At 37.7% G+C, this 14,733-nt stretch overlaps 1 protein-coding gene across 1 annotated transcript in view; it reads right to left on the reverse strand.

The window, feature by feature from the left end:
- DNAH5 (dynein axonemal heavy chain 5) overlaps positions 1-14,733 on the reverse strand; it is a 265,270-nt gene that overhangs the window by 167,869 nt on the left and 82,668 nt on the right. Inside the window, exons 25-31 of the mRNA XM_062212620.1 lie at positions 13,569-13,787; positions 12,471-12,533; positions 11,465-11,703; positions 10,546-10,786; positions 8,759-8,958; positions 5,764-5,917; positions 3,795-3,958 (exon numbers count right to left, since the gene is read on the reverse strand). Coding sequence (XP_062068604.1) covers positions 3,795-3,958; positions 5,764-5,917; positions 8,759-8,958; positions 10,546-10,786; positions 11,465-11,703; positions 12,471-12,533; positions 13,569-13,787 — 1,280 coding nt within the window. The remainder of the gene's footprint in view (positions 1-3,794; positions 3,959-5,763; positions 5,918-8,758; positions 8,959-10,545; positions 10,787-11,464; positions 11,704-12,470; positions 12,534-13,568; positions 13,788-14,733) is intronic.

Here is a 14,733-nt window from a genome sequence, read left to right on the forward strand (position 1 = left end):
ACTTGTTGGATTTTGTCAAATTATATTATTTTTCTGCTGAAGAAACGACTTTTATACAGAATTAGTGGTAGAATTTTTTCATTTTTCATAAGAGTAAAATCTTGTACTTTTTTTGCAGAGAGCTGGATAAAATACACACAGTGAGTTTTGGGTTTTGTTTTTGTTGTTTCGTTTCATCTCTAAAATACATCTTTTCATTTCTAAGGGAAATGCTCCATATCACCTAAAGACTCCATATAGTGCTACAAATTGTGTCTTAAAAGAGAATCCAATGAATCTAACACCAGAAAAAAAGGAAAATCCAGCTGTGAGCAAGCTCCATTAAAGGGGTTTTGTGCTGTTCACTGCCTCCAGGAGTTACTGAAACCCTGAGCGTTCCTATCATTGACCAGCTCTAATTATACTTCAGCTTCTAGATTTGCTGCATGTTACTGGGATTCCTGGTGTTGTGGACCTATTTGCTACTGTTATTTTATTATCTATAGCTTTGTTTTCTGGCATTTGTTGTTATAATTATTGCAGTTTTCATCACAGGTTCTTACTGAAATTTTACCAATTTCTTTAAAGTTTAGATTCACTTGTTTTGTTTTTTTTTTTCATTTCTATTCTTCCTTGTCATTTGTATTACCTACTTGTTTCTTATGTAAAATTATGAGGAAACATTCTTATTTCACAGCAGCAGAATTCTCATGCTAGGAAAATAAAGATTTTACTGTAGAATTACATGGGTCAGAATCTACCATCTTCTAGTACATGCATGCAAGATGTGCTCAACGTCCATGTTGAGTCCAGTGCTGGGCAGGTTTTGCTGAGCACAATGCCTAGGGTGAGCCAAGAGCTAGATTCCTCAGACCTTTTTTCAGAAAGAGGCGAAGAAGAGGAGATAGAAGCAGAGGCTCATAGTAAGTGAGGAATCTGGAGAAGAAATGAACATATCTACAGTGATGATCAAGACTAGCCTTGGTGTGTGAGTGGTAATCATCCTCTCCAACACCCATAGGATGGTCAGGAAAATTTGCTGTACAGGATATGTTATGGCAATAGGATTTATTTACTTTGAGTGTGAAAAGCAGAGAGCCTGCTCTCTAAGAAGAGGTGGGACAAAAGCAGAGATCCCCAACGCCTACTCCTTATTTGTTATCCTCCTCACAGTAGCCTTTTCTGATGCTGGTCTGAGAAACCGAAATGCCAAAATGTGAAGTAATAGAGTAGAATAAGTCCATAATAAAAGAGAATTAAAACAATAAAAGAAGAGCTGAGGGTGGTGTGTGTGTGTGTGTGTATCCTTATGGTGGTAGATAAAGAGAGAAAGTTTAAAATGTTAAAAGCCCAGCTGTAGGTAGAACACTGGTGTGATTTTCAGAACCCATAAAATGATCCAACAATCCCTGCTCCTTAGTCCTTCCAAGAAGAACCCTGGAGCCCTGGAAACATTGTAAACCCCCTTTCCTCTTTCCTTCTGTCCTGATGCTGGTAAAAACCTTATCATCATGTCAGGTTGACATTCAAGAACCCTTAGTGTGGTCTGAGACAACATGCTAAATAATCATCATTATAGCAAAGCATGAAAAACAGAAATCCTTCTTTTTGTCAAACTTCCTTCAATGGTCACATGACTTGACCTAACAATTTTATAAACCAGACCAAATCATTAATACCTGAGAGTATCTTTTTCTCAAAATCTATTTTGAAGGAATCACTTGCATGTGGTTTTCATTAAAGAAGGAAAGATGACTTACTGATTCTGCATTGGCTATGATCTCAGTGTTTATTATGCCTGCTTAGCATGATCCTCAAAAGGAAAGTTACACTATGCCAATACTCTGTAGCCTAGGCCTTTAGAATACCCATCACCCAAAATATACTTGCAAACATTTGCTAAGGAAAAATCTGTCCCTACCTCTAGCTGCTACCAAACCATCTCCATAGTTAGTAGGATAGATATGCATTTAGGCACAGTCTTATTTAGATTCTTCAGTTGTCCTACGAGGATACAAACCTTGAAATATCATCAACTGAATCCCAAAGTCTACAGATTAACCTTAAACCAGAAGTGAAGAATATGTATCCTCTGGATTCTTATCAGGGTTTAAAACTCTCACATTTCATGTGGCCCAACACCTTCCACCAACATGGATATTTAAGAGATATTCACGAAAGATGTGTTGAAGTATATGCAGTCATCCCATTCCCTTGTTTCCCTGAATGGAGTCATTCCTTTAGAAAAGCACATGTTTGACTCATACCATGAAAAGGAGGTAGGTGAGGACTCTGCTCTGAGTTTAATACGATACACAATAGAACTTCTTTCACAGTATGGATTCAAGGACAGAAAAAAAAGTGATGTTTTCCTGTACTACTAGTACTTTTTAATTTTGGAGCCTATGAAAATTATACCTAATTGACTGACTCTCTTCTTTTTATCCCTAAGAAGTACTTTTGATCTCTAAATCTGAGGTTTATTTATAGTTTTTTTCTGTACCAATTTTACCATCATTGCTATCCCTTCTTTTCCTTTGACCTTAATTTTCTCATCAATTTATTATTTCTCAACCACCATATCAAAACTTTTGGGACAGCCAAAAATAAATACCCCATATTACTTACATGTTATCATACTGGCATTTCTTTTATTTTTAGCTTAGTCACTTTTTTGTTCAAGTTTGATAACCTATATTCCCTTCACAAGGATCCTTCCAAAGACCAGTATTTGAAGCATCACCTGTGTCTACAACGGCAGCCTGACTTAGATGACTAGTCTTGGTTCATCAACGCATAGGAAAAACTTCTTAGTCAAAGGAAACTATTACAGATCACAGAGACATGAGGCAAATAAATGAGACAAGGTCATCTGTCTCCCAGAGTTGGCCAAGAAGACTAATATTTAAGTTGAATGCTTAGGATAAATGTGGTATGTCAATACACACTTAGAATATTGTCATTTAACCTAGTTCTACTTATAAGATTTTGAGTAGGTAATGAAAAACACAATAAAATGTATGACCCTCGGCCGGCGCCGCGGCTCAACAGGCTAATCCTCCACCTTGCGGCGCCGGCACACCAGGTTCTAGTCCCGGTCGGGGCACCGATCCTATCCCGGTTGCCCCTCTTCCAGGCCAGATCTCTGCTGTGGCCAGGGAGTGCAGTGGAGGATGGCCCAAGTGCTTGGGCCCTGCACCCCATGGGAGACCAGGAGAAGCACCTGGCTCCTACCATCGGATCAGCGCAGTGCGCCGGCCACAGCGCGCCTACCGCGGCGGCCATTGGAGGGTGAACCAACGGCAAAAGGAAGACCTTTCTCTCTGTCTCTCTCACTGTCCACTCTGCCTGTCAAAAAAAAAAAAAAAATGTATGACCCTCAAAATTCACCAAACCAACACACAAGTGTGCATAGTTTGTGTGTGTGTGTGTGTGACAGATATTACATTAGCTACTCACTTCTCTGTAATCCTAACCACTTATATGCATACACTGTTTTATATAATGAGTATAATGAGCCATTTTGGTCTGACAGATGTTTATTTAGGGGGAACACAAGAATGATTTTTAAAAGCAGAGACTATAAGAATGTTTACAAGGTCTTATTTCAGTGGTAGAAGCACCCTGAAGTCCTATACGTCCAACATCAGGACATAGCTAGTAAGTATGTGGGGAGATTGTAAGGCTCTACATTACCAGTTTTATTTGTATAGCAATTTTATTAAGTCTTAGAAAAAGAAGACAAATTTGTCTGTTAGCTAGTCTCTCCCTTTCACCTCTAGGATACTGAGAGTTCGAAGAGCTACAGAACTTACCCAGTAAGGGATTTCTGGCATATTTCCAACTGGTCCAGCAAGTGTGGTAATAGCTGTCCCATGGTCTCATCTCCAACACAACACTGAACCACATTTGGCATTTCATGTGCCCGAGTCATGATCTTCACCCAAGATTTATCAATATTGGAAAAGCGTTTGGCCTCCTATAAGAATCAGGTAACAAACTGCTTAAACATACCTGCAATCTGAAGAAGAGAGGATCTCACACACCCCCAGCTGAAGCCAGAGTTCCTACCAGTCAAGAGACCCACATTTATATGCCTAATATCACTCATATCCTATTTAATTCTCCTTGAGCCTCTTGAACTATATCACTCCCTTTACTAATCAAGAATCTTTAGTTCAATCCTGGTTCTCCCATTATGCTCACTAAAAACAAGACAGATAAAGAGATAGGCATTTAGCTTAGCAATTAACACAGCAGTTAAGGTACCAACATCAGAGCAGCTACGTTCAGTTTCCAGCTCTGGGTCCTGTCTCAAGCTTCCTGCTAATGCAGATCCTGAAAGGTAGCTATAATGGCTCAAGTGATTGGGTTGCTGCCACCCACATGGGAAACCTGCAATGAGTTCCTGACTCCCAGCTTCAGCCCCAACTCAGTCCTGGATGTTGTAGGCATTCAGGGGACTGAATCTGCAGATGGAAATGTGTTCTCTCTCTCCCTTCTCTATCAAATAAATACTTTCAAACACAGAAAAATAGCAACACAATATAATATAACTTGTGAGGAAAGGAAACTCTAAACTGTTTTCATGGGTACCTCTAAATAGAGTGAATTTTCTACTTTCAGGTTTTCAACACTGAACGTCAGGTTGTTTGTGTCTTCAGAAAACAATTTCAATAAGAATACAAAATTGATTCTAGTATAATTTTAATATTGCAAAAAAATTCAAAAAGATTTTTTCAGAAAAAAGTAGAAATGCAATATACTGTAGTATATTGCAAAAGTGGAAAGTAGCAATATACTTTTTTTTAAATTTTCTCCCTAAAGCTTTCTGTATGTTACTAATAAGGATATACTATCAAATATGACAGCAAAAAACTCCACTTAGCTCCTGGTATAGTCTATGTGAAAGTTTCTATTATTAAGTTCAATGTTAAATTCTTTTTGTACTCATCAAGCAAAAAACCAGTACAAATACAAAAGCAAAATTTAAAAAAAAAAAAAAACTTAAAATTCACTGTCAGTCAAAAAAATGGTCTGCATTATAATTAGATAACAGATCAATCTTCTATAATTAAACTAAAAACTAAGCAAAAAGAAAGTTAGGAAACTTAAGTGAAGAGAATACTCAACATAATTATGCTTCTAAAACTCAACTATATTGTTAAAGTGATATAATCTTGCAAACAACTTAAAGTAATTGAATAAGAATTCTTGAGATTTGGTTAAAATGTATTTTAGAAATCTCAAAATATACTCTAGACATACCTAGTAAGAGGGTTATAATTTGATGAGAAAAATACACTCAAAATCTTGAGAAGAACTCCTTTTTGTTTTGGAGATTTTTTTCCTTCAGATTTCCACCCCTCAATTTGACAGCACAGATATAATTGGGTATATTGTAGAGTGTGCATTATTTAAAAATGTCAGTAGTGGAATAACAAATTATCCTACCATTGTCAAGATAACTATGCCATAATTCTACACTGTTTCAATTTCTACCTTAAAATTGTCAGAAAAAGCATATGGTTTATACCGGCATTTCTTCTTTGTTTTGTTAACCCTCTGTTTCCTATCACACCTCACAGGATTCATACTCTCTGAGTGTGACTCCTTTCCTTTCAACAATCCCACACTCCCTTTGACTAGTAACAGCATCAACAAAAAGATTTGGAGAATAAATAAATAGAGATTAAAATATTATTGCATTTTTAAAAAATTATCCATTCTTAGATACTCCTTCAATTGAGAAAGTTGATGAAATCATAAAGAAAATTCCAAAACCTTGGGCAACTGCTTGGCAATGTCCCCTCCCACAAAGACGGCTTCTAAATAAATCCACAAGTTTTGCACTGTCATCCAGTTCTCAATGATGTCTGTCGAGTTGGAAAGGTACTGCACCCATTTTTGAATCTGAGCTTTGAAGGGCATATTGTACCTAAAATAAGAAATATGTTAGGTATGCTGTGTTATTTTCTGTCCTAATGTTGTTGCTATTTTCAAATTAAAGAAGCTTTTAAAATCATATTCAACCTCTTGGGTTTTTTTTTACAAATTTGATTATGTTGTTGGGTTTTTAAATTATGCTACAATGTGATTTATTTATCACAACTTATTAGGAATTGTTAGTCTAACTTTTTCCCTTTTTCATCCAGAGCATGGAAAGAGGGAGGAGACCAGTAATCTAAGGAAAAAGTCAGGCCCTAGACTTGATTTCATCCATCTTCCATAATTTAACCATTCTGGTAACTGTTGCTACATTTAAGAGAATAATAATCTCTCTCCAGGGCTTCTGTGCCTGTTCCTTGAGTCTCCGGTTTTTCATATATGGAGCAAGTATAGAGTCGTTGGTAGGAATAGACAATTAATACAATTTTCAAATACAATAATATCTGACTCTTTAGTGTCTCCTTTTATGGGTCTTGTTCTCTCTTACTTTCCACTCACCTATGTCCAACTCACTCAGATTTGTGCACATGTGTATAAAAGGCCTTATGTATATATAGACTTGTACACCCAACAGTCACTTTGCTGCCTCTCTCATGGTTGATCTATAGTTTCCTTTTGGCCCTTGAGACAGAGATTACCAGCAGCCTCCCAATGTCCTTTTTTCCTCCTTCTTTATATATTCAATCCTAATTAAATGTGTTTATTGCTGCTCCCATAAAACCCTGAATTCCCCAGCCTCCTTTGCAACAATATACAGTTTAAGCTCCACACCAACAGTTCTCAAATTTGGCTGTATTTTGGAAGCATATGACAAGCATTAGATGTTATTGATGCAAGCTGGGGTGCCAATCATAGGTGTGAGAAGTGGCCCAGGCATTGAGGTTTTTAGACGTTCCTTGAGTTTATCTTGTGTGAAGTGAAGGCTAAAATCCATTCTTCTACATGAGATGTGAGTAACAGCCTTGAGTATAAAGGAAGGTCACACCTAGGAATGACAGAAGAGTGATCCCGATAGCAGTGAAGCTTGGGTTTTTCTTGGTGTGATGCAGCCCCCACTCACCCTGAAGCATCCACTACTTTTACATGAGACACACAGAAATTTTGGTATTGCACAGGTAATTTTGTATGTGGTATGGGCAAATTTAATGCTAAATGAGTTTACAGCATGCCATTATTTTTTCCTCTTCTCTTTCTTATCCCTTCATTCATCCCTCTAGCCCTACATAATATGGACTTGAATATTAGTCTATTAATGTAAGTCACATTAATGAATAAAATTTTAACTACCATGTTAATCATTGTTAACCAAGTTGCTTCAGTGTTCCCAAATTCTGAGTTTTTTGTGTTCCACACTAGAATGTAGTTCCATAGAAACAGAGAACTTTACTCAGTGTTCCACTCACAGCCCCAATAAATGCACATAATAGGTGCTCAATAAAAATATTTTATGATCCAGTTGGTAGACTAGAAGCCATTGGGAAGTAAATTTTCTTGGTCTCTAATGCAGATAATTTTTATTTAATTCATATGTGTGCCTTTTCTACCTTCCTAAGGTGGGTTATTGTCCATTTATCCTTCATTCCGGTTGGGTATGAATAGTAAGCAGGTTCATTAAAATTCACCAAATCCTGGGAAATCCAAGCTCAGTCTTACCAACAGTCTAAGTCTCCAAGACCTAATTTTATATCCCATGTTAACTCACTTAGGCATACCAAGTAAATGGAAAGCAGATGAAGTCTTACTGAGGCAGTAATAAGTAGGTAGTACTCTCTACAAGTATTGACACAGAGGAAACAAGTGATATTTTAAAGCTAGGCTAGCACAATTAATTTGTATCATGAGGATATTCACATTCTACACAATTACTGCATATTTGAGAAGATCCTGGTGTACAAAAGATGATTTTAGAAAAAGAAAAACAGTAAATGAAAGAAATGTAAATTCGTGAGTCTCTGGTTGGCATCTCTAAATGTGATGATTTTATTGAGCATGTCAAAAGCAAGCATTAGACAGCTATCAGCCTATGCCAGGTCTCTCCTACCTATGAGTTAACTTCATTCTCTATTCTGACTTGTTGTTTAAATAAAATACGTACCCAAATAAGAGTTTCTAGTTCATAGATGTTGGCAAGAAGTTTTCTCGTACAATGATTATTCTGGAACTCAGAATAATGCCCCCCCAGGAATTTGGGGTCTGTTGAGCTATTAGCTGTGCAGTGAAGCTTGTCAGTGACAAAGTTGAAATGTTTAGCAAGATCTAAGTGATTAACTATATGTCACATTATTGGGTCCAACTGACTTCTCAAACACATACCACAAACATAGAATGATGAAATAAAACCAGTGTTACACATTCTCTGCCAAAGGCTGAAGTTAAAACAAGTATTTTTGGGGCCAGCATTGTCACATAGTAGGTTAAGCTTCTGCCTGCATCACCAGCATCCCATATGGGTACCGCTTATAGTCCCAACTGCCCCATTTCCAATCCAGCTCTCTGCTAATGAATGGCCTGGGAAAGCAGTGGTCGATGGCCCAAGCATGGGCCCCTACACACATGTGAGATTCCTAAAAGAAGCACCTGGCTTTGGAGCAACCCATCTCTGGCCATTGCAGCCATCTGGGAAGTGACCAGCGGATGGAAGACCTCTCTCTCTGCATCTCTCCCTCTCTCTGTCTGTAACTCTGCCGCTCAAAATAAATAAATAAATCTTTAAAAAAGAAAATATTTTCAACTTGGAATAAATGGTATGAAGAGTTTTTTTTTTATGAATTTCCCTAGAAATGTTTGTTATGGTTATCAAATCTAAGGAAAGGATAGATGGTCTCCTCACCTGTTGCTCAGTAGGGAACCCAGCAACATCAAGCTGTCCTCCATGTTGGCAATGATTTCTGAGGTGCTGTCTCCTCGCAGGAGGAGTTCTCCACGGGTTTTAAAGCCACCAAATGTGAATGTTTTGTTGTCCCATTCATGAATCACTTGCTTCAGCTTTTGTTCGATGTCTCTTTCTTTCACTGCACTGATACAGATGTCCTAACAAAACAGCAAGCTCTCATTCTGTTACATGAAGTCACACATCCTTCTTTAATGGTCTAGGTTTAGCAGAGATCATGTCTTCACTATTACTTCACGTGTACAAGGGGACTTCAAAGACTTCATGGAAAGTGGAACTAAAAGATAAGTTTATTTTGGTGCCAAAAAGTTTTGAAAACTGTGCATAGTCTTACCATAACATGCACTTTCTGTGAATGTTTTGAAGACCCCCTTGTATCTATAAACATGTATATTCTCAGATCTTAAATGCAACACAACAAATGGTGTATGTGTATGTAGACTTAGATGTAGGGACAAAAATGGGGATAAAAATAGTTAAATAATAGAAACTTATTATAAAACTACCCAGCAAACTATTCCAGAAAGATGACAGAAGAGGTAAGTAATAACTGTTGAAATTTTTGAAAGTTTATCCACAGACTGAAATGTCAGTGTTCTCCTCATTTACCTCTAGTCAAATGAAAGCCATGATTTCTTCCTATCTCACTGGTAACTTCTCCAGTCTCCTCTGAAGCCTCATCTTCTGGACCATTAGTCTAGCACTGCCTACAGCCTCATCCTTTCTCACACTCCATTCTCTCTGTGTGTGAGCTCATCTGTGCCCAAGCATTCAGTAACTTTTTACAGCTCCAAGCAAACTCCAAACACATCTGTTAAATGTGAAATTCATGCCTGAAATCAAGTTCATGACCTTTGTACCTCATCACCTAATCTGATCCTCTCTAATAGTCTCTGTGATTTGCACCATCATCCATCCAGACCACTCTACAAGAAATCTAGAGTTCATCCTTAGCCCCTCCCCATCTCTCTCCTACAATGTTTCCTTTATCATCAAATTTTGCCCAATTTTATTTCCTAAAAAAATCCCTTGAATATTTTCCCTCCTCTTCAACCCCACTAACTCCAGCAAACATTATATCTTGCCTGGGCCTCTATGTTGGTTTTCCCAGTGGTTTCCTGTTGCTTTGAAGATTAAAAGTGTTAGCATGTTCTTGGCCCAGTCCACCTCTCTGGCTTCATCTGTCTCCTGCCTACCCATCTTCCACACTCCAGCACGGCTTGTCTTCTAGTTCCCCATTCACACTTTGCATCCTTGACATGTGATGTTCATCTGCCTTCTTTGCACTTTCCAGGCCCCTTGCCCTTACCACAGGACCACACTCCCTGCACCCAGCTAGCCCTGCACTTTCACCCTAGATTTTCCTATCTTTAGCACCCCCAGACAAGTCAACTCCTTTTACCACAGGCTTTCATGGCGCAGCATGATTTTCTTTCAATCATATTTACCACATTGTATAAGCATACCTTTATCTGTATGATTATTTAACTGAACTAATTATTTAATGGTCTCTGAATGCAGAAATGCATCTTTATGTCTCCAACACAGAACCTGTCCCATAGTAGGTGTTTGATAAATATTTGTCGAGGAATTAAAGCTGAATGCCAGGAAATGAGTTTCAATTGTCCTCACATAATTTATTCAACATTCCATACATAGGAATGTTCTCAAATAAATCTCTGAGACTTTCTCATATTCCCCTACATCATGACATTTATCAGTTTTACCTCTATTTCTTCTTTGTATTTCAGAAGAGGGGCTTCCATGATGTTCCTTAACTTAAAGGTTTCACTCCCCACATCCAGACTGTGCCCAGTGATGGCAGCTATCCTCTGCCAGTGCCTCTCCATCATGGCCTTACTGGCCATGTACTCCAGCAATGGGCAACACTCGCTGAAATCATCGATCATCTTCTTCAGGTCCAAGAAAACCTGCCAGTCCTTCAGGGCCCTGGGCAGCTTCCGACACCTATACAGGAAAAGCAGTGTAAGCGGCCACTCTGTTCCAAGCCCAGCCCTCTTGTGTCCCAGACTGACTGCTAGCATTTGGGTCAGAAACAGTCTCTTCAAATACTCTTCTCATTTTTTAATTTCCTCACCCCAGCTATATGTTGATATGATACAGTGACTCATAAAGGAAATTTCATATTACAGGACATTGCTTCTCCCAGATAGTAATCATTTTTCCATTGCCCTCTCACAATTACCCAGATGGAGACATTATAGGCAACTTTCAGACTTTCAACCAAAATATACAATGAATGACCCTCCATCTTCATTGGATTCAACACTTAAAACAATGTTAAAATAATCATTGTGCTCTTTCTTTCATTCCAGGAAATCATTTAACTCAAACTTGAAATGTTTGATAAGTACAATATAAACAGCAACTCCCCCTGAGCTTCAGGAAAGCCCCTGAAGACATGCATCCAGGTTTAAAGGATGTTCCTGTCTCGCCATGTACACATGGGGGTCATTAGTGAAAGCTGTTGACAAGGATGATGTCAACAGACAGCAACAATGCAGCAAGATGTACTGCAAAACATCTGGAGTGAAAAAGACCTTGGCAGCACGTCAAAGAAGACAGACAGCACCTTAAGTTAAACAGCTTGGGGTGCAGGCATGCTCTAAACATTTAAATTCTCACCTGTTCTGGAACTCTAACAGTTCACTGTTAATTTTTTCAATATTCACTTCTGACCAAAGAACATCATGATAACTGTTTACAGTTTCTATGACACTGTTATACAGACTGTATATTTTCTGAAGAAGATTTAGTTGCTTCTTTATTTCAAGTAGCTGAGGATACTGTGTAACAGGAAGGCCAAAAAGTTCTTCTCCTCCAGTATAGGTGATATATTTCCGGTAGATGTTATCAAATTGATTCTATTATAAACACAAGTGACATCACATGAGAATGATTCACACATAAACAAATATATAGGTGCAAATAAAACATCATTGGTGGGAATTATGACCCAAAGGGTTAAACTACCATTTGGGGTGCCTGCCTCCCATACCAGAGTACCAGTTTTAGTCCTAGCTACTCAGTGCTCCCAATCCAACTTCCTGCTAATGTGCCTGGGAAGCAACAGATGGCCAAAATACTTGGATTTCTGCCACCTGCATGGGATAACTGGATGGTGTCCCTGGATCCTGGCATCTGCCTGGCCCAGCCCTAGATGTCACTGGCATTTGGGCAATACACCATTGGAGGGAAGACCAATCTCTCTCTCTCTCTCTCTCTCTCTCTCTCTATATATATATATATATATATGTGTGTGTGTGTGTGTGTGTGTGTATAGATACAGATATAGATATAGATAGATAGATATACATATACATATACATATACATATCTGTGTGTCACTCTGCCTTTCAAATAAATAGCTATTTCTTAAAAAAATAAAAAAGAAAATCTTGGCAAACAAGTAAGCATGTATGATCTCTGGACACATGCAAACAGCAGTACTAAGTGGTAATAATTAATTCCTAGAAAACATCTCTAATTGTAACCATACCAAATCATACTTTTAAAAGTAAAATTAAATATTCTGCAATAAGCATTTCTCTTTGTAAAAGAAAGTATATATGCATTTAAAATATAATAAGGTTTTCGTTATTTAGAAGATCATAAAAACCAAAAAGATTACCTGAAATATGATAAGCCTATCATTGGCTTCCTGTGGTTTCAAGCCGCTAGCCATTGGACCATTCTAAAGCAAAAGGTTGACATAACATAAGACAAAATGTTTGCATACAGATATCATGAACGCAAAGTATCTGAATATTAAAGTTAGTTTCTATGTATGTCATACAATATAATAGGAAAAGGTTTTTTATGTCTAAAAAAGGCCTCAGGAACTTATTTGGAAATATTTTTCAAGTTTTTAAAAAATCAGGTTAATGCCACAACTTTCAAAAGTTAAGAAATTTTGAAAATTAAAAATATTTACTACTGTTTACCTTTTAGGTGACACAGGCAAAGATGGATCAATGAAAAGTATTCATAATGTTTAATTTTGAACTAAAACATGTATGTTTGATAACTTACAGATCTTACCATTCTAATAGCTTTTTGCAAAAAGTGTCAACATTACAACCAGGTCCCTCCATATTAGAACACCCTAATCATCTGGATTTCTATGTTTCTTCATCCATGAAGTGAGTACATGGATCCAATCTCCTAACTTTCTTAGTTCTGTGTGTTGTTTTGCTACTAGTTTATAGGTACAAATTCTACTATATATTCTACATAGTTCTGTTCTGCAACACATTAAGACTCTAAATGGATTTCTTTATGCAACATGTTCCCACAGTTGATTCTTCCCTGAAAACCATTAGTATAATTAAAAGATGACCCCCAACTGGGGCTGAGCAACATCTGTCTGGTCTAGCACTGCCTCATCAGCACCAAGGACAGCACCTGGCACATGCTTGGAGCTCTGTTATTTGTGGAATTAGGGAATGCTGTGGAGAGGGGAACTGTACAACCAACAGCTTCCATAGAGATCAATGGTATCATATGAACAACTATTTTAAATTTCTTATTTTCTGCTGAAATTGTTCTGTATGGACTCTAAGGGAAAATGATTATGAAAGAGAAAGTCTGCTGTCATGAAAGTAAAATATCCATTCCTATGAAATTCTTAGGAAATTTCATGGAATTTGACAAGATTTTTAAGTGACAATAATAATATGCATAGTCTATTAAATTCTGGAAACACACACAGAGAAAGCCAGAGTCATACCAAGTCATAGTCCAGATAAAACTGGTGACAGTCCTGCAGGAAGACCTCTACAGTGCTAATAAGTTCTTTTCTGAAACTGGGCTGCAGTGAGACCAATTCATTCTGTACTTCACTGGCACGGGCCAGAAGTTTTTCCCATGCATAATGCAGAGTATCAACTTTGTCCATCTCTTCCTTTGCTATCAGAAGTCCATATTTATTAAGCAGAGCATAAGATTCCTACACAAAAGAAGAAAAACTTAAATCTCCGCCAGTCAGATGAGTAAATCCACACATGGTCATTTATTAAAGCATTAGATTGGAAAGCCAGAATGACAGTGAAACTACTCCAGGAATTCAAGTGATTTCACATGAAAACTGCAAGAGTTTAAATGAGCAGCCGAGCCACTCAGCTTTTGTTTCCTCTTCTGTAAGATGGAAAAATTCCCTGGGTTTTTCATAGGAACTTCATATCAAAAAATACAATTTTAAATGGATTTTGAAGAACATAAAGCATTTTGCAAATAAAAGATATCTTTACTTAGACTCCCAAATTATATTTGAAGACTATGTGATTATATCAAGCTAATTAAAAACATAAAGCAATTTGACTCCTAAGATGAGAATAATGAAATAAATCAGCGTTTTTAATTCAGTCCAACTTCACTTTGTTGACAAGAAGTTTCAATCTTAAGACAAAACAGGGTGCTTGTGATAAAATCTTGGGCCAAGTCATTGGCTTCAGCATGAAAAATCTTGGACCACTCTTATGGCTAAAATCAGGCAGAGTTTGGTTTTCATGTGAAAGGGTTTTCCCTAAGCATTCATGTCCTCTCTCCTCACCATTGCTTCTCCTCATGGAGGTGGAATGAGTGTATGATTGTTGACTTGAGAGGGAGAAACAACTGATTTGGGAAAACATAGCCCAGTGCCTTTCCCCTTCTTCCTTCTTTCTTCGTAGAGACACGCATGTGGTCTGCACCTTAGTACCACAATTAGGATCATGGTAACAGAGCCATTTGTAGTTTTCCAGTGTTGCCTCTGATGGGTGTGGTGGTATGACATTCCTGAGATTTCCTATTCACAAATCCACAAATCACACATGCATGCATCATTTACCCACATACAAACACAACTGTCTAGGAAGAAGGAGAAGCACGCTAATTCATGTCTCTCAAGTAAGTTC

Source organism: Lepus europaeus, chromosome 15, assembly GCF_033115175.1.
Source record: "Lepus europaeus isolate LE1 chromosome 15, mLepTim1.pri, whole genome shotgun sequence".
Lineage (NCBI taxonomy): Eukaryota > Metazoa > Chordata > Mammalia > Lagomorpha > Leporidae > Lepus > Lepus europaeus.